The sequence below is a fragment of the Rhineura floridana genome, chromosome 3 (genome assembly GCF_030035675.1).
Source record: "Rhineura floridana isolate rRhiFlo1 chromosome 3, rRhiFlo1.hap2, whole genome shotgun sequence".
Lineage (NCBI taxonomy): Eukaryota > Metazoa > Chordata > Lepidosauria > Squamata > Rhineuridae > Rhineura > Rhineura floridana.
The window spans coordinates 42,759,209-42,782,068 of NC_084482.1; the positions used below are offsets into that span (position 1 = coordinate 42,759,209).

Sequence of the window (22,860 nt, forward strand, 5' to 3'; positions counted from 1 at the left end):
TGGTATATGGTCCTTCCCAGTTAGCCTATAATTTGTCATGTTTCCTGGGTATGAACGCCATAACCATATCTCCCACATCATACACACGTTCCCTGGCTGTTCTGTCATACCAGTAACGTTGCTTCTCCTGTGCTTGACTCAAATTCTTTTCCACCACCTCCATCATTGATGTTAATTTATTGCGGAATTCCAATACAAAATCTACTACAGATGTTTTGTACTCTCCCAGGGTTCCTTCCCATGAATTTTTTAATAGTTCCAAAGGTCCCCTCACTTTTCTAGTGAACATGAGTTCAAAGGGTGAGAAGCCTGTTGACTCCTGAGGGACTTCTCTGTATGCAAATAAGAAGCATCCCAACTGTTCATCCCAGTCTTGTGGGTGATCTTGAACATAGCTTCTGATCATGCCCTTCAAAACGCCATTGAATCTCTCTGTTAACCCATTAGTGGCTGGATGGTAAGTAGTGGTCTTTAGATGTTTTAGACCACAACATTTCCACATACATTGCATCACTTCTCCCATGAATACACTGCCTTGATCCGTCAGCACTTCATGAGGGAAACCCAGCCTCATAAAGATTTTTAATAAAGCCTCTGCCACTACAGGGGCTTCCACGGATCTTAGTGCTTCTGCGTCTGGGTACCTGGTGGCAAAATCCACCACCACCAATAGATATTTCTTGCCATGCCTTGTGGGTTTGGAAAAAGGGCCCACCAAATCTATTCCCACTCTATAAAAGGGTTGTCCAATTATAGGAAGGGGCTTTAAGGGTGCCTTAGTCTTTACTCCACTTTTTCCCACCTTTTGGCATATTCCACAAGATAGACAATGTTGTTTTACATCTTTGGAGATGTTTGACCAATAATAGTGTGCAGCCAATCTCCTCTTGGTCTTTTTTATTCCCAGATGTCCTGCACATGGGACATCGTGGGCTACCTCTAGCAATCTGGTTCTGTATTTGCTAGGTACTATCAATTGCTTCACTGGTTCACATTCATCCTTTCTCTCAGCAGGCATCCACAGTCTATATAAAATCCCATTCTCACACACAACTTGATTCCTCAGTTTGTCAGTGAAAGGAATCTGTTGGGTCAGAGCTTGTTCCTTTATCTGCTTCAAACTTATATCTTTTTGCAGCTCTTCCCTGAATTGATCTGCCTCATCATTATCAGAGACCACTTGATACAGTTTGTCTCCTTCAGCAGGCCTGCTAGTGGTTGCTATGGTGACCTGAGGCTGGTTAACAGATTCCACCCTGTTTGTTTCAGCCCCCCTTAATATGGCTTCTTTTTCTCTGCCAATTTGCTGTCTGGTCACTACATAGATCTTTCCTTGGGCGCCCATTAATCCCTTCCCAGTATTACTGGTTCTTGTTGCTGGGCATTAATGCCTACTTTATATCGGCCCTCTCGGCCTCTCCAAGTCATATCCACCAGGGCCACAGGCAAACTTTCTGGTTGACCCCTCACTCCTTGGATAGTCACAGTTTTCTGAGGTAATATTACCTCAGATTTTATTAAATCTGGCCTCAGTAATGTCTGAGCGGCACCAGTATCAAGCAATGCCCAATAATTTGCCCCTTGTACACTCACTTCCTCTCTCAGACTTGAATCAAGGTCTGTTACTTCTGTCCAGTTTATCTGGCAGAACTGAACCTTTTTCGCTGTTTCCAAAGCCTTGGGCTCTGTTTTCACTGTCCTTGTCTGAGCAGGATTAATAATGGGGTTGGCAACCTCACATTGAAAACGTAGGTGCCCCGGTCTACCACATTTGTAGCATAATTTCTCCTCACTTTTAGGGTACACAGATCCACTCTGGGGTGTCCTGTGCCCTTCAGATTTTAATGGAGGACTCACTCGCTGTGGTACCACATCCCTTCTGCCAGCATTATATGGTCTGGGTTTAAAATCTCTGGATGTTTTCCCCACCCAGCCAGTTCTGTTGGAGGCGAAGTGATCCTCCATCTCTGCGGCCTCCTGCACCGATGTAGGGGAACGGTCTTTGACCAGGAGCCTTATTTCTGGTGGTAACTGATGGTATAATTGATCCAATATCATGAGGTTTTTCACCTCCTCCACAGACTGAGCTTTTGCACTTGTCAGCCATTTCCCAAATATGTCCATCAGTTTTGCCCCCAGCTCCACGAAAGACCTCCCTGTCTGTATCTGGCAGTTTCTGAAAAGCTTTCTAAAATAATCAGGCCCCAGTCTGAATCTTTTAAACACTGCTTCTTTGAATTCAGCATAGGTGACGGGCCTGTCTGAGGGGAAATATTGGTATACCTCAGCCAATTCCCCTTTAATCAGGTTTGATAAATACTGCATGTATTTATCTTCAGGTAGCCCCCACAACTGAGCTGCTTTTTCAAAGGTGCTGAGGTAAATTTGAGGATCTTGACCAGGCTCATAGACAGCAAAGTCCTTTGGAGTAATTTTTATTTTTGCTCCATCTCTGTCCTTTCTTGTTTCATCAGAATGAAACTTCTCTCTTTCAAATTTTAACTTTTCTACTTGTAATTCGGCATCCACTGCTCGTTGCTTCTCCCTCTCCTCAAACCCCATTCTCATTCTCTCAGTTTCCATCTTCAACTTCTCAGTTTCCAACTCCCTCTGCTTGTCTTTCCCATCAGCTTCCATCCTCAATCTCTCAGCTTCCAACTCCCTCTGCTTGTCTTTTTCCTCAGCCTCCCATCTTAACTTCTCTCTCAAATACTCTATATAAGCGGGATTGCTTAAGTATCCTTCTGGGGTCTCTTCCCTGACAGGTTGTTTTTGCTGGGCAGTTGCAAATCCTGTAAGTGCTACCCTCAATTCATCTACCCCTTTACCCTCGTGAGGTAAATTGAATGTTATGCACTTCTCCACCAGCTCCTCTCTTTTCATTTTTATGTATTCAGCCATGGTGTTTGAGTTCACTCACTCTTTGCCATACACTCTTTGCCAGTCACTCTCACAAGGTTCGTATCTGGATTCTCTGTTGTTCGTATCCCACCTCTACCACCACGTGTGAGGCGTCCTTCCCTGGCTCTCCCTGTCAGGTTCCTACCTGCGCGTGGCTACTGCCTGTCACTAGGCACCACCAGGGACTCCACCAGTCCGGACTGTCCTCTCTCTTATGGTTTCTCTCCCCGCTCTAGCACAGATCTCAACAGATCCCCCTGCTAGGCAACCACCAGTAACGTCCCAATACTAGTATTCCCAGAGACTCTGAATACTGGTATTGTTATTCTCTTCACCGCTGCCACCATTTGTTACAGTTCCCCTTCAGCCTTGGTCATTACCTTACCCTCCCTTCTGGTCTGTGAAACCCCAGCCAAGGATCAGGCCTTTGGTAAACCAAATTAAGTATTTATTACAGATAACAAAGCTAACAAGATTAACAAGATTTCTTCTTAAGGCACATAAGCATATGGTTTTACTCAATACTAATCCGAACTCCACCTCCCTCCTGGCAAACAACTCTCTAAACCCCACCAAACAACCCACTCAGTTCTCTTCTCCCCCCCAGATTCCACTCTCACTCTTCCTTTTATACATTCAGCCATTTTAAACACTCAGCCAATCATCTCGCATTCTACTGCCCATTCACTCCCCCTCTTTCACTCCACTTACCATGTATCTTCTAAACAACTAACACTTACCATATATACATTAATATAGGAACATCACAGTCCTATCACATCCTCCACCTCTTTAGTCACTTTTAAACAGGCCTTACTTTTCCCCCAGTCTATTTTATTTGCTGCTGGTGGTCTTGACTCCAGGCTGCAATCCTACACAGACTTACCTGGATGCAAGCCTCTTTGAACACAACGTGGCTTACTTCTGAGTAGTCATGTATGTGATTGCACTGTTAAAATTGTTATCACTCTGCTCACCTGGGCAGGGATGTTTTTATGCTGCCTTTGCAACCCCAAGGCCCTACACTGGTCTGAGTCAAAGGGGATCTTGCCCAAAGTGCACCAAGGTAATCTGACTACCTATCCAAAGCACCAACGCAATTCCCCCCCTTTGCATACCTCTACCATAAACCTCACTTGGTGTCCCTGACGCAATCACCATCTCTCAACCTAGCCTACCTCATAGCGCTGTTGTGAGGATATAACGGGGGGAGGGAGAACACCACCTTAAACTTCTTAGAGGAATGGTGGGATATAAATGCAATAAATAAATAATAGTTAATGACCAATGTGTGTCTGTAATTTAGCCAACAACAACAGAAAGTGGCTAGCATGTAAAACCAAGGGAATAGGAGGTAGGAAAACCAAAATGCTAGAAAAATAAGTATTTATTTGTAATCCAAGCACAACGCATTTCAGCCTTTGTATATTTAGGCTTTCATCAGGCTGGCAAGAAGTATCTTCCTATAAGCAAACTGCTTTCACCAATGCAAAGCAGACTTTCATTGGTGCTGCTCTTGCAATATTGTTGTGGGCACCTATGGCTTTATAACTGTTGCTGAGTAAATACTGCAGTAGCTCTCCAGGATATATTTGGCTAAGCAAATCTACAGGCATACTTAGATGGCATCACCTTTACTGCTAATTCCATTTCATTAACTTGTCACAAACATTTGTTCAAGCAATTACTTTTAGTTAACTTGAACATCTGTGAAAACAGAATGTTATCCCTGCTTTACTATCTCATAGCATAATTACTCATAAGTGCATAAGAACTGCCATACCCTATCAAGCCAAACACACACCTGAGCCTGGGAGTAAGCCCATTGATCTCACTGGGGTTTATTCTGAAGAGATGCATAGAATTGCATTGTAAAGGTGTTATTTGCTAGCATTACCAACATGGAGTACTATGTGAAGCATTGCACTGGCATATCAGCTTTGTGATGCCTCATGGAAAGTGGTTCATAAATAAAATAAAATAAATGATGATGATGTCAGTGTGAACTCATGAGTGCAAGTGTGGTGAAAATGGTTAGAGATTACCCACGTTCAAAGCCCACTCAGCCATGAAGCTCACTGTGTGCTCTTGGGCCAATTATTCTGTCACCCTAATGTATCACACAGGGCTGTTGTAAGCATGCATTATGGGGCAAACCACTGATACTGCCTTCAGCTTCTAAGACTTTGGTGTCCATCATGGTCACCACTCGCCACATGGTGAAACAGATGTTGACCTGTGATGAACTGATGCTTTACTTCTACTACTTTTTAAAATTTATTTTTAAAATAAAATTCTTTTATACATGCACCAGTTCAAAAAAGTGTCCACCATCTGCCCTTAACAATCACAGATTCATCCTTGGGTCCTATACGGTGCAAAATGCACTTTGACATCCACATTTCTCAACTGTCTCAAGAATTTGTGAGGTTTCTTCCTCTGGAGAGGCACTTTTTTGAGATAGATGTGATCTTACTTTAAAACTCTCAACATTTGAAAGAGGATTCAATTGATACAATGTGGACTCCTATTTTAAACTGAAATGAGTTTGCAGTTCTAAATACAGTTATTCCAAAACTGTTTTCAATTTTGGTTCAATGTGGTTCTGTGGATCAACATTTTCTGCAGTAAAAATGGTGAAATCAAAATACAGGTCACAGATACTGGATGAAAATTTGGAGGTGGAGTTGAGATGTAGTCTAACATTTTATACCTGATTTCTCTGCACTACTGAATGAAAAGATATGTCAGATTTCTCACCAAATTTATCAATAAATAATTCAAAACATTTTCTACCTTCAAAAACACAGTTATTTTTTTTTTGTCATGTGGCAAAAATGTTAACACATTCACCACAATTTTGGCAAGTATGAAAAAACTGTTGTAAGAGGAAAGGCAGGGTATATATGAAATACATAAATAACAGCTTTGCACATTAAGTACATCTGCTAACAATGACAATATTGATGTAGTGCTGTACTGGAAAACCCATGGCCCTCCAGATGTTGCTGGACTATCACTCCCATCATCATTTCAATACTGCGAATTGATATAAAAATATACCTACACAGTGTACAAAATCTCAGTTAAAACCAAAACAACAAACAACATGAAAACAAAATATCATGAAGAAACAGAAGTATGGAATGGGTCATGTGACAAGAAGGTTACAGAAACAGTAAACCATTTTCAGAAGAAAGCTTGCTGGAATAACCAGTCCTTAGGTTGGCACCTAAAACTCATTACAGCTTGATTTCACTAGGAAGAGAGTTTCATAACTCTGCTACCATCACACTAAATGCACAATTTCTTTTTGAGGACAGTCTGACACTGCCAAGCACCGTCAGATGCATCTCAGTGGCAGATTATTTATTTATTATTTATTTATTATATTTATATACCGCCCCATAGTCGACGCTCTCTGGGTGGTTTACAGCAATTAAAAACATTAAAAACAAATATACAAATTTTAAAACACAAAATCAATTTAAAAACACAATTAAAAAAATTAAAAACAATTTAAAGACACATGCTAAAATGCCTGGAAGAAGAGGAAAGTCTTGACCTGGCGCCGAAAATATAAGTGTTGATGCCAGGCGCACCACATCACAAAGATTATTCCATAATTTGGGGGCCACCAGAGTAGGCACCCAGAGGAGGGCCTTAGATGTTGAGCGTAGTGTACGGGTGGGTTCATGTCAGAAGAGGTGTTCCATCAGGTATTGTGGTCCTAAGCCGTGTAAGATCTCAAAGAACGGGCAGGGGTTCTAGATGGGGTCACACTCCCCTTGAAGGAACAGGTTCGTAGTCTGGGAGTTCTTTTCGATCCTTCCTTGTCTCTTGAGGCGCAAGTGGCCTCGGTGGCAAGGAATGCGTTCTACCACCTTCGGTTGGTAGCCCAGCTACGCCCCTATCTGGACAGGGATGACCTCGCCTCAGTTGTTCATGCTCTGGTAACTTCTAGGCTGGATTACTGTAATGCGCTCTACGTAGGGCTGCCCTTGAAGACAGTTCGGAAGCTTCAGCTAGTGCAAAACGCAGCAGCCAGACTGCTGACGAGGACCAGCCGGTCAGCACATATAACACCTGTTCTGGCCCGTTTGCACTGGCTACCTATTTGTTTCCGAGCCAGATTCAAGGTGCTGGTTTTGACCTATAAAGCCTTACACGGCGTGGGACCGCAATATCTTGTGGAACGCCTCTCTCTCTATGAACCTACCCGGTCACTTCGCTCAGCATCTAAGGCCCTCCTCCGGGTACCAACCCATCGAGAAGCCCGGAGGACAGTTACTCGATCTAGGGCCTTTTCTGTAGTGGCCCCCAAACTGTGGAACAGCCTCCCCGAAGAAGTACGCCTGGCGCCTACGCTTCTATCTTTTCGGCGCCAGGTTAAGACCTGGCTATGCTCCCAGGCATTTTAAGCATTTATGTTATAATTTAATTTTTTTATTTTTTATTTTTTTCTTTAGTTGCTGATTGTGTTTACTGTTTGTTGTCTGATTTTATTGTTGATATTTTGTATTTTAACCTTTTTGTACACCGCCCAGAGAGCCACTCGCTATGGGCGGTCTATAAATGAAACAAACAAACAAATAAATAAATAAATAAGAAATAAACCAATATTTTAAGGACACGGGCCCCAGATTGTTTAGGACTTTACAAAGCAATCCAACCCTCCTTTGTGCCTGGCTGGAGGCAGGGGTTGGATTGGGCACAGGTGACCCTCTGCCTCTGCCCATTTCTGCCAGCTAAACTGGCCCTGAAATGGGCCATTCAAGAGATAGGGAGGAGCTGAACTGGCCTGGGATTGAGATTGCCCCCTCATATACTAATAGTAAGACCTTGAAGATAGCTCTGTAGAGTACTGGTAGCCAGCACAGCTCCTTCAACATAGGTGTCATATTATGTAGTTGGTAGCCAATGCCCAATAGCAACCAGGTAGCAGACATTGAAGTCCAACAACATCTGGAGGGCCAGAGGTTCCACACCCTTGTTAGGGTTACATTAACTTACATTGTCAACACTTGCTTTGTGAGTTACTGCTGTGAACTACATTTTCACGGCTTTTAGTAAGAGATGTATTTTATTTTATTTATTTATTTAATTACATTTCTAGACCGCCCTATAGCAGAAAGCTCTCAGGGCGGTGTACAACAAATAAAATCACTACTAAGTAGCAGATACTTTCACAAAAAGATTATTTCAGCTCTGGCTAATAAAAATGCCAGGCTAGGAGCACAGTTTATACATGAGCTACTTTTCAACTGTAGATGTCTGTTAGGTGCTTGACATAAAATGTGAAGGAGGAAAGTAGGAGCAACTGTTTAGTAGAACAAAATCTCAATATGAAAGAATTTAATTTCTCATCCAATCCAGTCTTCAGACACACAGTTAATATTAGGGAGGAATCAAAATTGAAGATTTTTCTTTTTAGATTTTACAGTATGATTCAAGAATGGATGCAGCAGTTAAATTTAAACAACACATTCTTAAACATATTTCTGTTAGTGGAGTCACACTGATTTAGGCTGCAATCCAGTGCCCACTTACCTGGGAGTAAGCCCTATTGAACCCAATGGAGTTTACTTCTGAGTAGGCAAGTACTGGATTGCGGCCTTAGTGAGGAGGGCCCCAAATAAGGCTGACTGCACCCGTATTTGGCCCACTAGAGGGGTTTTACATGATTCCTTTCTCACCCACCCCCAAACTAAAACAGCCACCCTTGTGGGAAAACCAGCTTGAAATTTGACAGTATCATGCTCTCTGAAAAGATGGCTATGACTGCAAATTTCATCCGATTCTGTCCCAAAATAAAAAAGTTAAGAGATGGTTTCTTTTTTAAAAAAAATAAAAATGTAAAGGTGTCCATCACAAAAGCTCCTGAATTTATTTGTATGTAATTTGGAAGGCATCATCCACTCTGGAGGGGCTCCTGTGCCTGCATATTTCATTCACTTCTCTCAAAAGGAAAAAAAGTTATAGCCTTTTTAAAATTTCCCAAATGAACAGTGAATGGGTGTGGAAAAACAAAGTAACAGCTGTAATGGCGGTCCTTGCAGGAAAACCCCTGCAGCTATCCCTCCAAAGTTTCACAGGATTCATATCCTTAGAGGGAGCCCTATTTCCCTGTAATTTGACAGTCTTTGTCTGCTCTGGAGGAGCTACTGTGGCTGAAAATGTCATCCATTTCTGTCAAAAGGAAGGAAAATGAATTACAGCTTTTTGAATTTCCCAATAATGCACTATGGGGGGGGGGGAATAGTACATTCAGACAGACTGCAAGTGAAAGTAGGCAACCTACACAGCACCTTGGACTAAGACAGGCTGTTTTCCAAAGTGCTGAACTGAGGTCTAAATCAAATCTTGTGGTCAGTGCACACCACTAACAAAAAGTGCATGTATGTGGGGGGTGATTTCATACAGAGAAGAGGCATTGGGAGAGGATAATAAACCCCTCACTTGCTGATCCTTTTCTCCCTTCCCTAGCTGCCTTTTTCCTAGCCAGACTTTGAGATAAGTTAGCCCCACTGGGAGGAAAGCATCATGTTGAGATGGTGGGGAATGCATAAGCAGGGTAAATGTTTACCACTCCTTTCCATTTGCTGCTTCTCCACATGACATCACCCACTGACCCACATTCTAACTCATGGAATGTGTCTTGCTAGACCCTCTTTCACATCAGCATATGCATTCTTGAGAAGCTTTCCAAGGTTGTGCAGAACCTGTGTGATGCTGCTTCTCTAGAACTTGCACCATTGGTCTCTATAATCTGTTATCTGCTACTGAATGACTGAGCTGAAGTTTAAAACTGGCTTAGTGCTCTGTCCCTTTACAGCCTGGCAACACCAGTACAAAGCTGATTTCCATTGGATGACTGCTAATTTTATCATTTAGGCTTTTGGAAAAACTGGTTAATCAATTCCAATTACAGGGATTTGCTTAAATACAATAACAAACTGACAGAGCTTGGAAAAGTTACTTTTTTGAACTACAACTTCCATCAACCCCAGCCAGCATGGCACTGGCTGGGGCTGATGGGAGTTGTAGTTCAAAAAAAGTAACTTTTCCAAGCTCTGCAAACTGAAGGGGAGACCTTATATTATAATTCCACAAGAAAGTCATGACTTGAGTCTGTTACTACTGTGAGTTTACTGAAGAAATGTGTTTCTGGAAATTAGCTCAGTAACTCACAAAAATCAACTCCACATTTTCCAGAAGTAATTTAACACCCAAAAGTCTGGGACCTTGAGATTCAATCATATCCATTCAATTTTAAATATATATAGCTAAATTGGAATTTCAGTTATCCTTTAACTGGGTGATAGCACTGCTGTTTGGGACTGAAGGGTTCTGAAATGAAATCCCTCAGTTCTGAAATGAATGTGCCATCAGGAGCCATGTCCAAAGTCTCTTAAGTCTGGATGTGGTACACAATGACTCGCCCCAGCACCAGCATTCCTTGTCACCAGATGGTCTTTCCTGCCACTGGTTCTCCCCTTGCACAAAACCTATCCCAGCAAAAGAGATGTGGCAGCAGGAAGGCTGGTGTAGAGGTTTCTGTAAAGGCAAAGGCTCCTTTCAAAGCTTCGATGCTCCTTTGGAGCATCCATTGCTGCTGTGGATGCTGGGGAATGGAGTTCCCTATGCCTCCCAGGGGCACCAGAAACTTCTAAGTTCCCAAACTGCAACTGATGCACCACAAGTGTGTCATGCTCTTACAGGTGATTCTCTCTCCACTGCTAAATCCCTCCACACCACCCTCCCTCTCTGCTGTCAGGGTAAGTGAGAGTAAATGAGGGTGTTGGCAGGGAGGGTTGGGGATAAATTCCTTTGGGTTCAGTCTTCCTAAATTTTCTCCAAGAAGAGTTCTCCAAGAATGCTTGGGAAACCTGAGCTAATTATGAGGTAAGCCAAGGGAAATGCACCCATTTCTACTTTTAAAGCAGAACACTTACATAGCATTCTTGAATAAATCACAGGCTTTCAGTTTTCTACAACCAGAATAATTTCTCCTGTGGACTAAGGCTACTGTCCTATACACGCTTGCATATAAGTTCAAACGAAATAAATGTCACTTATTTCTGAATGAATAAGCTTAAGCCTAAGATTTGGCTGTGCCTCTAAATCATAGTAGAAAAAGACAAAATGAGAGCATTTTCAAAGCCAGTTCTGAAATGCTATAACCTCCTCCTGAAATGCATGAGAGTCTCTGAACTCTTCCTGGGTTTGTTTGTGCTACGGTGCCATCTGTCATTTAGAATAAGCTGGAAAACCTGGTTTGCAAAGTTTGTACGTGCTAAGTTGCAATGATTGAATTAGGAGCACTGATTCTCATTAGTGCAGAAAGAAAAGCTGCCCCCCTCCACTCCAGGAACGAAAGTTAAGTAAAAAGTCAACAGCTTTCCCCTCTATGCTTCTTGCTGTTATCTGTCATCATCACTGAGTTTCTATTGACAGTGGAGAAATATTAACCAGTGAAGTAGGGACAATGCCTGCTGGGGTGTGGTGACTCTTTAAGAAAGAACTCTTGCAAATGATAGGGATGTGTGTGGCATTTCCTGAGATTCAGGGTTTTGGTTTGTGCATTTGGCTAGCAGATGCCGCTTCTGTGAGACTTGCCTGGTTTGACATGTTGTGTTTTCTCAACATCCCACGTGCTTCCTTGAAAGAAGCACCTCCTGACCATTCTAGCTTATCTCGGTGTAAGCAAACTTGGAGACTCTTGTTGGAGGTGGGGGAAGTAGTTGAGATTTTAGACTTCTTAAATGTATGTTAAGTCAATGGTATCAGAGGTAGGTACTGCTGGGCAGCTGCTAGGGCCCCAGCACCTCAGCAGGGCCCACTTGTGCTGGCCACTGACCAGCTGCAACAGTCCCTGAGAGGTATGGGCTCCAGAGGAAGGGGGCAGGATCCCTGTGCCATGCAGAGCAGAAGTAACAGCAACAAATCCTCCTTCCCATTCCCTTCTCCTCCTGTTCAGATTCAGGAGGCAGGTTTCTGTTCCTCATGTGCCTGTAAAAGAGGGCAAGTAAGTGATAGTTGCAAGGAAGAGCAATTGTTGCCTTCTATTGCTCACCTGCTCTCTCACTCTGGGTGGTGCAAGGGTGTGGATTGGCTCTGCCTCACTGCCCAGAGGGAGAGGGCACAGGTGAGCAAATGATCAGGAGGAGGAGGAGGGCTGCTTCTGCCACTGCTCGCCTCTCTCTGGATGGTGCACCACAGACAACTGGGGCTCCTGGGCCCAATTCCCAGTCCCTCCCCACTGCCGTACCTAGAGAGAGAGCGCAGGCATAAATGTAAGAGGAGCTGTTCATGCAAGCAATAGTTGTCTTCAAACTCTCGTCGGTTCATCTTCACTCTCTTTCACACACTCTCTCTGGGTGGCACAGCAATGGGGGCTGGTCCACCAAACCTAACCCTTCCTACTGTGTCACCCAGAAAGTGAAGGGAGGTGAGCATGCTGTGGACTACCAATGGCTTCCACTCCCTCTCTCCCTCATTTGCTCTGGGCAGCTCTCTTGCTCACTTCACCTGCAGTCTCCCTCTGGGCAAAGAGAGGGATGGAGGCACCGAAGCCCAAGCCACACACCTCTACTGTTGCTGCAGAGAGAGAGAGAGAATGTGGCAAACAAGCAGGACCAAGCAGGACAGCTTCTGCCCAGTCCTCCCCAGGGTGACAGGATATTAGCCCCTGGCAAGAGGCAGCTGCTCCCTCCTTTCACTCGCCTGCAATCTGCATCTGGGTGAGGCAGCAATGGGCCCATTCCCCACTGCTGCACTTTCCAGAGGGATTGCTCCTCTGTCAAGTGATGCTGCCTCCCCTTGCTCGCTTGTCCCATCTCCCTGGGCAACCTGGTAGGGAGGACTGGCTTGCAGGGCCCAGCTCCATCAATGTGCCACCCAGAGGAAGAGCACAGGTGAGTGAGGGACTGGGGGTAGCTGATCTCTGCATGGGCATCTGCTTCTGCCCATTGACATGTCTGCTCTCTCTCTCTCTCTCTCTCTCTCTCTCTCTCTCTGGGTTTTGTAATGGTGGGTGTTGTTGCACTGCCCAGACAGAGGGTGAGTGAGTGGGCAGAAGCAGCAACTTCCACTCTACCTCCTTCTCTCTCTGGACAGTGCCACGGGCGCAATCCTCTCCTCTCCACCATGCCAACCAGAGAGAGAACATACAAATGGTCCAGCACTTCTGCCCACTTGCGCCTTTTCTCCCCTCTTGGCAGCAAGGTGGGGAGATGTACGCTGACTGAGGGGAAAAGGAGGATGGGGGACCCCTGAAAGGCATGTTGCCAAAGGGACCCCCATAACTTGGAACTGGCCCCATGTTAAGTTAAAATTATTGTTTTATATTTATTTACTCTTATAATTAAAACATCAACCTGTTTAAAGACAGCAAGCATCACAACGGGGAATGACAAGCAACCCCACTGTAAGTCCCAGATATGTCAGCCTACCGAAGAAGAAAACAAAAACTGTTCTCCTTCCCTCTCCTTCACGCAGAAATAAAGTGACCGTTCAGCTTTCACAGCCTCAGACAATAGTGCAGCCGGAATACTTTTTTCTCTCTGCCCAACCTTTCCCTCAAAGAATCCAATCTTCCTCTTCTGCCTTTCTTCCACTCCCTGTGTGAGCCAAGGCACCCAGGGGAAAGGGGAAGGACTCAGCTGCACGGAGGGGGGGAGAGAGAAGCAGACACCCTGGGCTAAGCATCACCTCCCTATGTCCGGTTCCCATAGCAATCAGAGAGACACCGGTTGCCAAGGCAACAACATCCTCCCTCCTAGACAGTATCAGATCAGAGGTACCAACTCGGCTGCGGCCGGCTGCATCTGGAGGGGAGGGCGTGTATGGGGGGCGGGAGGAGATGGATGTGGCTGGGGAACTGCCGCCACAAATCCTGGCCAGGCAAAAGACAGACGCTCCCAGGAACCGTCCCCAGCCTCCTGTTTCAAGTGAAAGTCTTCCATTGTCCCTCACCAGCCACTCCAGCCGAGGAAGTTGGACACTTTTTCTGAATTTCTTTCTTTCTCTCCGCCTGCTCTTTTACAGACACAGGCGCGCACCCAGACAGACAGAGGCGACTCCTCCACCTCCGTTCCCGCCCCACAACACGCCCTTCCCGCCTGTACCTTCAATACAGCAGATTCTCCAGAGCCCGGAGTGGGTGAGGTCTCCTTTCACCTTCTTGGACTGGCTTTGCGAGGTGTCGTCCGTGGTGATGTTAGTCCCGTTGCAGATGTTGGCGCTCGAGTAGAGCCAGTAGTCGGTGCCGATGGCGATAGCCATGAGGCTGAAGGCAGCGAAGGCACCCACCGTGGTCAGCAGCATCTGGACCCCACGGTCGCACCACACCATGGTGCTTCATGCTCCACCCGACGGGCTCAGGGGGCAGCAAGAGACAGACGCAGCCGAGCACTGCCTTTCCCCCACCGCGCCCGAGAGCCGGCTTCCCCTCCTTCCCCCTCCTCTTTCTCCCCCTCTCCTCCCTCCTTCCATCTACGCAGATCACAGCGAGGAAGCCAAGACATGGGCTGAGGGGAGGGGGCGAAAAGGGAGAGGAAAGGCGCGCTGAGGGGCAAAATAAAAAAAGAAAGGGAAGAAGGAAGGTCTCCGCCTCGGGGGCGAGAGGTACAGCAAATCCTCCGGCCAGTCCCCCCTACTAGCCACTTGGACTGGGTTGTGTTGGGGCCCTCCCTCGCCTGGCCGCCGGCGCTCTCTCCAGCACGCTGCGCGCACGGTGGCACACGCCACAAATTGCCTCTTCCCGCCGCCTGAACTCGGGGAAGGAGGAGGTGGGGCGTCTGAGAGGGCTCTCGGGAGCAGCCCCCGCCTCAGGCTCCACCTCTCCCGCCACGCCGCTGGACAAAAAGCCCCACACGCTCGACTAGAGAAAGTGTGTGTGAGAGAGTTTGGCCACGCAAGCGCGCAAAGCTCTCCAAAGAGTAGCCCTCGAGGCGCTTGCGAGTAGCGTGAAGAGACGGAAGAAAACCTCTCTTGGTTTAGGTGGCAACGGTGGGGGGGGGCGTGGAGAGAGAAAGAGAGATGAAGGCATTTTTTCTGAAAGGGAGGGAGTTTCTCAGGGAAGAAGAAAGAGGTACCTGTCTAGTTCTGGGAGTTTCAAGGCAACTGTTTCCGTCCTCTACGCTGTGACTCCATAATGTCTTCTGAAATGAACGGTACAGTACTCTCAGGCACAGGACAGTCCTCTTCCATGCTTAGCTTTAGGTGTGGGGAACTTTTGGCTCTCCAGATGTTGCTGAACTACAGCTCCCATTGTCTTTAGCCATTGGCCATGCTTCCTGTAGTTAAGAAACATCTGGAGGGTCAAAGGTTCTTGACACCTGCTTTAGATACCTCCATCCCCTGCCTGGGCACTGCTCATTTTAGACTGAAAAACTCTGGGGCTAAAAGCTTGAGAGCAAGCAAATGCGCTTAGCTGATGGCCCTTGGTAAGGAGGATGGTGCTAGTCAATATTGTGCCTGGTGTGCACTTTTTTTAACAGTACATGCATACAGATACCAATTTCAAAATGAACTTAATTTGGAGGCAAGTCCTCTTACCAAAAGGGAAAGCCTTACACGGCGCGGGTCCGCAATACCTGATGGAACGCCTCTCCCGATATGAATCTACCCGTACACTGCGTGCAACATGGAAGGCCCTCCTCCGGGTACCGACTCATAGAGAGGCTCGGAGGATGACGACAAGATCTAGGGCCTTCTCCGTGGTGGCCCCCGAACTATGGAATACTGTACCTGACGAGGTGCGCCTGGCGCCAACATTGCTTTCTTTTCGGCACCAGGTTAAAACTTACCTCTTTTCACAGGCATTTTAATACATTTTAATATATTTTAGTATATTTATAACACTCTGGTATACTAAATTAATTGTGTAATATGTTTTAGCTTTTGGGTATTTCTGTTATGTGTGCGGTAGTTATTACGTGGTTTTATCATATTGTATTTTATATTCATGTTGTTCACCGCCCAGAGAGCCGTTGGCTGTGGGCGGTATAGAAACAGAATAAAATAAATAAATAAATAAAATAATAAATTCTTACATTCATGTAAGGAAATGTGTTTTTAAAAAATCTAGGAATACTGCTAGTTTGAAATCAGGAAGTGTTTTGAAAAGTGACAGCTCCATAGCGGGCTGTGCCTCCCTCTGTCTCAGCTTTTTAGGGCCAGGGCTTGCAAGGAAGGCTCCTTAGAGAAGGAGGTGAATGTGCTTCACATCTAAGGGCAGATGCCATACTCCACATTTGAACATGATGTGTGACACTGGAAGACCATTACATAGCACACTCCTTTCCCTGCCTGTTTCTGGTCTTCCTGTGCAAACCTCTGTGTACTGAATGCTTCCCACGTATGCTGTCCTCTTTATTGAGGTGAGGGTATCTTGCATGTGGTGAGGTTGGATAGCTTCATTCACATTTGCCAAAGGCCTGCTTCCCCCTTCCCCTCAACAGACAGCACCTTATCATAGCAACTGGAGATGTAGGTCAGGTGTAGAAAAAAAGTGGGAATAATAGGATGCTTGCTTCCCACATGTAACTGTAATTGAGAGAGGGATATGAAAATCTACCCAGAAGAAGACCTCCACTTGTTCATTCCTGGAAAGAAAGGGATGAAAAGTGGAGGAAGTCTAACCTGGTGAAATTTCTTTTAGTAGAGAAGCAGGAAGGAAGGGGCAATCATGCCAATCAGCATGAAAGGGGAGCATGTTAGTCACTGAAAAGAGTCTTGTAACATGCTTCCTTGTCCTTTTCTGCTGATTGGCGCCAATCAGAATGAAAGGAAGTGCGTCAGTCACTGAGAAGACGCTTCTCAAAAGCCAACGCTATCCTCTTTCATGATTTCTCATTCTCAACCCCGCAGCAAAAAAGGGGGAGAGAGGGTCTGGCTGTGACTAACATGAAGGGACCCTGCACTTCTGAATTTGCCACTATACTACTACATAGGAACAGAGGAAGCTGCCTTATACTGAGTAAGACCTTTGGTCCATCTAGTTCAGTATTGTCTACACTGACTGGCAGCAGCTCCAGGGTTTCAGGCATTGTGTATGTGTGTGTGTAAAACTATATGTATATATGCATGAATGGATGAATAGAGGTGAGTGGACTAAAGTGACAAGTTATAACAGTGGCAGTTTGAAGGGGTATTTAAACAAACTGTGTGCACTTTTAAAAGCCCATATTTTATGGATAAACCCAATGAACACTTTACATGTAACATCATTTGGGGAGAAAGAAGCTGGATAGGAACTTCATGTTACTAGATGTTACTAAATGTTACTAGACATTTTGTGATGAGGGGACCTAAGGAACTTGGGAATCATTTTCAGAACAGCTAGAACATAAAAAATAGCCTAATATCTATAATGTTATTTAATTACTTTAAATACTAAGGGTGAAATTCAGCATCACTTGACTGAATTTCTGCTCATACAACAGGGCTTCCCCTTCCTCTCTTCCCCACTGCAGTTTCTATGTTGTATTATGTTAACTCTATGTTTGTGTTAAGAACTTTGTCCTGAGCAGGACCCAGTAGTCGAGGGAGGTGGTGGAAGGGCAAGGACAAAAACAGGAGTTTGGAAAGTAGGTTGAGAATGTGATTGGAGGTGATAAATAAAGATCTCAGTAAGAATCACTATCAGTCAGCTGGGCCAGGGTTTTTCCAAAACTAGACACCTACTATGAAGTCTGGATTCCCTTTCCCCTCTTCATTAATGAATCCGCTATAGGTAAACATCCCTCTGTAGCCCACAAGCAATTCTGGAGGGGCTTCCTTCATTAAATGCTATGTTGGTATCTTGTTGGTGTTTTTTGCTCACCCCTTTCCCTCTGTTTCCTCTAATGCTGTAATTGTGAGATCTTGTTTTCATGTTTGTATATTGTTCTTTTGTATCATAAAATTCTAATAATTTTTTTTTAGAAAAAGAATCACTAACATCTGTGTCTTATGGATAAAGTGGTAAATACACCAAAACATACTTCCCAGTCCATCCCAGATTGTCCCTAACCATCAGAAGATATTTAGGGCATGCAGGGGGAGGGGTAGAAGGGGGACATCCTGTTGCACAAGTTGAAGTCTGTTCTGCTTGCATGCAGACACCACTGGATGTCACCCTAATTTTTAAAAAATTAACTGTAACACTTATAAATAAGGGTCTAGTGCCTGCTGGTTATTCTAGTGCCTCTGCTCTCAATGGCCAGAACACTGGAAGACAGGAACAAGCTTACTTCTCAGTGTGTCTTTGGGTAGAATCCTGCCTACATGCTTTTCCCTATCTCTATGAGCAAAGAGGCTAGAGGCTTACTTAAAAAAAGAAAAAAATCAAATCCTGTGAGGGGCTTGGGATGTCCCTGAAGGTCTCCTGTAGCTGGCTGCAGACCTGTGTATTGAAAGAAAAGATAAACTGCACAACCCTCTGTATGCTTACTCAGGGTTCCATTGTCTTCAGTGGGCCTTCCTCCCAGGTATGTGTGTTTTGAATTCTACCCTAAGTCCAGGATGAAGGGGGGGGGGCATTGCTTGCTGATTTTGCTCATCCAGTGAGGAATGTGCCGCTTTTGCAGTGGACTAAACATTTGGCAGGCAATAATTGGAATTCAATAAGAGACAGCAATGATGCCTATAGTTCATATTGCTAGTCATAAGAATTCAGCTGAACAGCAATTTGGTAACGAACATTTTAGACTTGCCTTGTCTTTCTAGACTTGTGAAGTGAGTTAATGCTCACTTGTCGGTAATGGCTTGCTTGTTAGTTTGGGACTTGTATGGTTGTTCAGTGTGTGTGTGAGTGTGAGTGAGTGAGTGAGTGAGTGAGTGAGTGAGTGAGAGAGAGAGAGAGAGAGAGAGAGAGCGCACTTCTATACTAGTGAGAAGTGGAGCTGAGGATTCTGCTGGCAACAAATAAGAGAAAGCTCAATGAGCATGTTAAGTCAGTCTGAAGACATGTTTTCCTGATCTCTGGCAAGAATTTCTCCAAGTTTTATCTACCTTGAATGGCAAAATATTTAGATGACGACATTTTATATGCATTTATGGCTTTCAATCTAGTGTCCTGTGTGTTTTTCATATTAATCCCGGAACCTTGATTATAAAACATTTCAGAATCTTCACAGCTGGCTTTTAAATAGTAAAATCCTGATCGATAAACATAATTGTGCACAAGCATTCTGATATTTAGTATATTTGGGGGAAAGTCAGGAAAAGGTCTATGATGAGACAGTGCCCAGTGGAAGAAATTTCCAAGTGTTGCTTCAGCTTCCTTTTCGGAGGTCTGAATACAGTGAATTAACAAATCAGTCAGGGTTTTCCTCTGAGTTACAAATAATACGAATGAACAGCATTGTAGATCGGCAATGTATTTGGACTGAGTGACTATGGCAACTTGCCGGTTCTGCATCTGAATCAGAGAGTAGGAGGGTTAGCACTGTAGTGCTTTTAGAAATTATAATGATGCTGTCTGTGTAGAACAGGCAGAATCTTTAACAGGTTTTTAAAAACACAGATATTCCAGCTTTCAGCTTGATAATTTCTTTACTTTTGTTAAAGTGGTTGACCTTTGAATAACATTTATCCAGTTTAATGCGGGTCACTTTTTACTCTAAATATGCCTTTGAATTGCCTCGTTTCTCTATGTCATCTCATATGTGGCAACTTACAGATAATCACAGAGAAATATGCAGATAAACACAAAGGCTGTGTTCACACATAATGATAAACCATGGTTTAGTGCTGCTTGGATGAGCCTTCATAAGCTCAAGCAAAGTGTCAATGTCCCAGGTTCACATAAAACACACTAATAGAATCTTAACATAATTTGTTTTATTTATTTAAAAATATTTATAGGCTACCTGTATGAGTAAAACTTTATTTCAAGGCTGTTTGCACAATAAGAAACAAAAATACAATGTCCAACAATAATAAAATAGAATACAAGGCAGAAAACTCCAGTAAAACACAAAACATTACCAAAGTTTAATAAATGCACCCTCAATCCAGAAGCAAAGCATATTTTTTCACAAGTCCATTGACATAAAAGAGCACAATAACAAGATATCACTTATGAATATGTCATCAAGACCAAGTTAGTCAGCAAGGACATTTTGAAAACCTGAACTTTGTAACCTGCATATGATCCCCATGACAGCTGGCCCAGACTCCAACATCAGCTGATGAGGTCTTGCTCACAGTCCCATCAATGAGTATTGAGATGGGGATGTGTGGCAGGGCCTTCTCAACTATTGTGCTCTGACTCTGGAATTTTCTCCCCCTAGGTGTTCAGACAGCATTGTCACTGATGGCTTTCCACCATTCAGTTAAAACTTGTATTTTCTCCCAGGCCTTCAGAGGATCTGGTTAGTCTGTTCTGGAGTTTTAGAGTGACCTACTGTTGTACTGTTTTATTTGTATTTATTTTAACAACTGCATCTTGTAATACTGATGGAAACCGCTTTGGGACCATCTGGTCAAATGAACAGGGTTTTCATGGTAAGCGGTATTCATAGGGGTTTACCATTGCCTTCCTCTGAGGCTGAGAGGCAGTGACTGGCCCAAGGCCACCCAGTGAGCTTCATCGCTGGGTGGGGATTTGAACTCTGGTCTCCCAGGTTGTAGTCTTACCAGCGTTGAAATAAGATTCCGTTGCCAGTCTTACCAGGTTCTGTATGTTTGGAATGAAGGGTGCCGTCTTAACCTTCACCTCAGACAGCAGCAAGTCTTGGTGCAGCCCCAGTGAACAGAAACAGTGAAATAATTATTAGAATTATAAACATGAAAGCAAACCAAAAGCTAAGACGTAAAGTGGAGAACAACCACTAGAATGAGTAGATAGCTTAACCAGCCTTGTGAAGTAACCAGCCTTGTGAAGTGGCCAGCCAGGAATCTTAATAACATAGGAAGCTTCCTTACACTGAGTCAGACATACCAGTGGTTCAACCTCCCTCAGTACTGTCTGCACTAACCGGCAGTGGCTCTCCAAGGTTTCAGGCAGGGAGTTTCTCTCAGCTCTACCTGGAGGTGCCAGGGACTGAACTCGAGACCTTCTGCATGCAAAGGAGAAGATTTACCACTGTTCCACAGTCAGGGGTGTAGTCGTCTGGGGTTTTGGGGGGTCTTAGACCCTTTACTTTTTTGGAAACTGGGTCCCAGCAGGATCCCTATGTCTCCAGCATCCTGCGAGGCAATCAGCATGAAAGGGGAACGTGTTAGCCACTGAGGAAAGTCTTCTAACATGCTTCCTTGTCCTTTCCTGGTGACTGGAGCCAATCAGAGTGAAAGGAGATGAGTCAGCCACTGAGAAGACTCTTCTCAATACCTAACACTCTCCCCTTTCATGCTGATTGGCTCCTCCGTTGTTGTGGGGAAGCCATTAATAAGGGTCTTATTCTCAACTCAGAAGCAAAAAGGGAGGAGAGGCATGGCTGTGACTAACATAAAGGGACCCTGCACTTCTGAATTTGCCACTACAGTACTGGCTACGGCCCTTCCCCTAAAAGCTTGCTCTTAAGTAGACCCATTGCCAGACAATGTTCCACTTCACTACTTTAAATCTATAGATAGCATACCAATAACTAGAAACATCTATTAATATCCTTCTGGAAATGTGCTGAAATCGTTAATGTGCTAACTAAAAAAGACTTTCCTGATTGGGAAAAGCTTCCTTCTGTCAATTCAGAAGTAAAAAGTAGTCTAGTTACTACTGTAGAATATGTAGTGTGTGAGATATAAAACATTTTTCATCTCATTATACTCAGTATAATTAGAATAAAGTGTTTAAGGATTATTTATTTCCTAATAACTGGCATAAAATTAGATGGCAAAGATATCAAAGCCCATGGGAGATGACAATAATCAATTACACTGGTGCACTTACAGCTTCAGGCCATTCTTAGATATTTAATTCACACATGCACACAGCAGGCACATACAGCTAAAAGCTTGGAAAGGGCACAGTAGGAGGGAGACAAGAGGGGAAAATACAATCTTAGCCTTTGATGATGGCCAGACTGTATCTACATCAAAAGCTTTATTTGAGGAAGCAGAGATTTCTATTCAGTGCAGGATGGGGGGGGACAAGTTTCTTTATTCTAATACCATGCACAAAGTATATTTAAGGAATTTTTCTAGAAATATCCTTTTTCAGCACTAGGAGAAGAAAAGCTGCAAGCAATATCCTGTTGGGGAAAAAATAAATCTATAAATGTGTGACAAATACTTGAAAGAGGAAGACATCTATTCTGAATATTTTAAAAGTATTTTTTGCTCTCCTTTCAATACCATTGCCATCACGTGACCCACACAAAAACAAAACACTCAACTGAACAACAGCTTGTTTAATAAAGATGAGGCAGTCTGGAAGCCCACAATAAAGCTAGCCAGTGATCCCATGTCATGGCTTATTGTGCTCAAATGTCTCGCATCTGCTTCATGCCTTCCCTCTCCTCCTTGCTAGCACTGGGAGGAAACAAACCACAGCCCCTGAGTTAGTATTATGTCCAAACCAGGGACTGTAGTTAGTTTCATTGTAAGCACATAAGCCAAGGTTTTCCTTGGCTCTTACCAATCTTGATTTGCTTTCTAAAATGAAAAAAAAATAATGATCCCTGATCCCAGACTAAGCTAGGAATCATGATTTGTTTCCAGCCAGTGTGAGTGGGAAAGAGTGAAGTAGGTGCACTTTGCCTGTGCATGGTAAGCCATTGTTTATGGCTTAATGTGATATATGGAGGTGGCCAAAGTAATGGAGCATTTGGATGCTCATAATTTGAGGTTCCATTGGGAACTCTTTTATACATAGAGACCTAGAAGGTCAGCCTCCTTCTGGGTGGGCCAGTAAAGGTGTTTGAGTGTGGCCTACATAATACAAAATAGTCTCCCGCTGTCTGCCACCAACCCCACCCTTTGCTGTCGACGTGTTGGGGGGCATGTCTTTAGAGGGTAACCTACTTTACC

At 44.3% G+C, this 22,860-nt stretch overlaps 1 protein-coding gene across 1 annotated transcript in view; it reads right to left on the minus strand.

The window, feature by feature from the left end:
• The window catches only part of CACNG4 (calcium voltage-gated channel auxiliary subunit gamma 4), a 125,971-nt gene extending 111,650 nt beyond the window's left edge, over nt 1-14,321 (minus strand). The window contains exon 1 of the mRNA XM_061621773.1: nt 14,031-14,321. Coding sequence (XP_061477757.1) covers nt 14,031-14,256 — 226 coding nt within the window. The 5' untranslated portion in view covers nt 14,257-14,321. The remainder of the gene's footprint in view (nt 1-14,030) is intronic.
• Nucleotides 14,322-22,860: the final 8,539 nt, after the last annotated feature.